At 36.8% G+C, this 2,155-nt stretch overlaps 1 protein-coding gene across 1 annotated transcript; it reads left to right on the forward strand.

Annotated features, from left to right (window-relative positions):
• On the forward strand, positions 1-1,249 carry LOC110265939 (uncharacterized protein At4g04775-like). Its single transcript, XM_021109535.1, has 3 exons — positions 1-183; positions 286-505; positions 1,173-1,249. The coding sequence occupies exons 1-3, from the start codon at positions 1-3 to the stop codon at positions 1,247-1,249; spliced, it is 480 nt and encodes a 159-aa protein (XP_020965194.1).
• The last annotated feature ends 906 nt before the right edge of the window (positions 1,250-2,155 follow it).

A 2,155-nucleotide genomic window follows, 5' to 3' on the forward strand; every position in this document is an offset into this window, starting at 1 on the left:
ATGAACTTCCAAATTGGAGGTGATAATTTGAGTTGCAACATGAACTCAAGTGAGAGCATTGGGGTTCGGAGGAAGAAGAGATGGTTCTCCCCAAAGTGCTATTGCGGGTCTCATGCTATTCTATTTATGTCTGGGACTGAAAATAATCCGGATAGATTATTCTTTCGTTGTCCTTATTTCAAGGTATGTTAGGTTTAATAATGTGTTGATTCTAAATAGGTTTAATAATGTCCAGGTTTAGTTTTGTACTCACTGTTAATTTCACAAACTTAATTCATATTGTAGACTATAGAAGTTCATTGCTCATTCTTTGCATGGCTAGATGATTATGTTGCTTCATTTAATGAGTATGCTGGGAAGACAATGTCAAAGGGGGTATTGTTGCAAAAGCAGAATCCGTTTGAAGGAGAGAGTGATGCAATGGATGACAAAGTGAAAAAGCTAGAGGATAGGTTGATTGGATTAGAGAACGAATTGGAGAAGTGTAGATTAAAAACGAGTGGAAGTACATGTCTGGGATTTGGATGTAGTTTTTTTTTTTTGCATTTCTTAGTGGGGTTGTGATTCCCTACTTGTTCAGGTTAACTTTGTAGGAAAATTGATGTCCTAACTTTAGTTGGTTGGGGTTATTTGTAACTTGGGATGAAATCATGTATTTGAGCACTGTTGAAGATAAATGAAAATGACTTCCTGTGATGCTTTTTAATATTTTATTCCATGAATTAAATGTGCAAAAAAATTTGTGCATAAAATATTTGTAAATGCAATCTGCTAGTTGTGCAGTAATCCATAAGTTCACTAATATCAAATAACGCACAGAAGTTCATATATTATACTCATGCTGATATTGCACAAACAATCCATAGGTTCATAGTTTAGACAGCATTCCATCGGCAGCAACATGGCCCTAAATCAAAAGACTAAAACATTTGTCCCTAAACTAAAAGATTTAAACATTTGTTCCTAAATCAAAAGACTTAAACATAGTCTTGAATAAGCTAAATAAGCAACCAAAAAACTAAAATAAGTAGCAAAAATACCAAAAGAACAAAACACACTTCTTTAATTCCTATATCATTATCACAGCTTCTTCGAAAGCCTGAGGCCTGGATGCCTAAAGCTTGGTGTTGGCATAAATTTCAGCAACCTTGATGCATTTGTTTAACTTGTAGCAGCCATCATCTCGACAAATATTGTGCTCCCTGTGGTTCTTAGAGTTGCTGTACCAGCTACTGGCTTAGTGCCTTGATTCTGTGAGTTGTGAGGCCCAGGTTGTTGAGATTGTGAGGGCTGAGATTTGAACTATAAAGTTGGTCCTGGAGCTGGTATAGGTGGGGGTACATAACATGGAGCTGTAGGCCGAACAATTTGTTGCTTTTCTCTAAATGTTGTAGGATTGTTATTGGAGTCATGTGTTGTAACATGTTACAATTGGTGAAAATTGATAAGACGGTGTGTCAACCTAATTGATTTTCATAGAGTATTAATTCTTTAATAACCAAAATAATGAATATACTACCTGTAGATTGTGACAATGAAATTTCTTCACTCTGAGCTTAGGCTGCTGTTTCAGGTCCTGTAGACAACTTAGGAAGTTTTTTCTTAGCTTTTCTTGCCTTAGTCTGTATCAAAATAATGAGTTACAAACAGCAATCAACACAGCTACCTTTAAGAAATGTTCTTACATGTTAAACTCACCACAACATCTGAGACTGCCCCACCACCTGTTGGGTTATCATTGACTTGAGTGTTGCTGCCACCTTCTTGGGCCTACTCAGAAGAAAATGAAATGTACAATTAAACCCTCATACAAACATAATAAGGACATATATATTTCTAAACAGTACCCGATTAGTGTTTGTTGCTTGAGTGGTGGATGAGTTCTAGTTTGTTGTGCTCTTTTATGCTCTTCTCTCCTTTTTTGTCATTGGCCTCCAGTTAGGATCTTGTGGTGCATTTGTGCATGTTTTGTAATAATGACCTTTCTGTCCATATTTGGAGCAGGTAACAATAAATGTTTTCTTTACCCTCGTTGTGCTCAACTCTTTCTCAACTGGGTCAGCTCTTCTCTTCATTTTTGGCCTGTGAGCAGCTCTCTTGATTGTGGGAGGCAGTGGCCTTGGAGCTTCAGTAGGTGTCCAATACTCTTCACTAT

This window comes from Arachis ipaensis, chromosome B1 (assembly GCF_059453495.1).
Source record: "Arachis ipaensis isolate K30076 ecotype BB chromosome B1, ASM5945349v1, whole genome shotgun sequence".
NCBI classification, from domain to species: domain Eukaryota; kingdom Viridiplantae; phylum Streptophyta; class Magnoliopsida; order Fabales; family Fabaceae; genus Arachis; species Arachis ipaensis.

What these genes read in the sequence shown, in the direction of transcription:
- LOC110265939 (XM_021109535.1), top strand. Translation starts at nt 1, where the DNA reads ATGAACTTCCAAATTGGAGGTGATAATTTGAGTTGCAACATGAACTCA. An exon ending in TTCGTTGTCCTTATTTCAAG is followed by an intron (nt 184 to 285) that starts GTATGTTAGGTT and finishes TTCATATTGTAG; the next exon opens with ACTATAGAAGTTCATTGCTC. An exon ending in TAGATTAAAAACGAGTGGAA is followed by an intron (nt 506 to 1,172) that starts GTACATGTCTGG and finishes TTTAACTTGTAG; the next exon opens with CAGCCATCATCTCGACAAAT.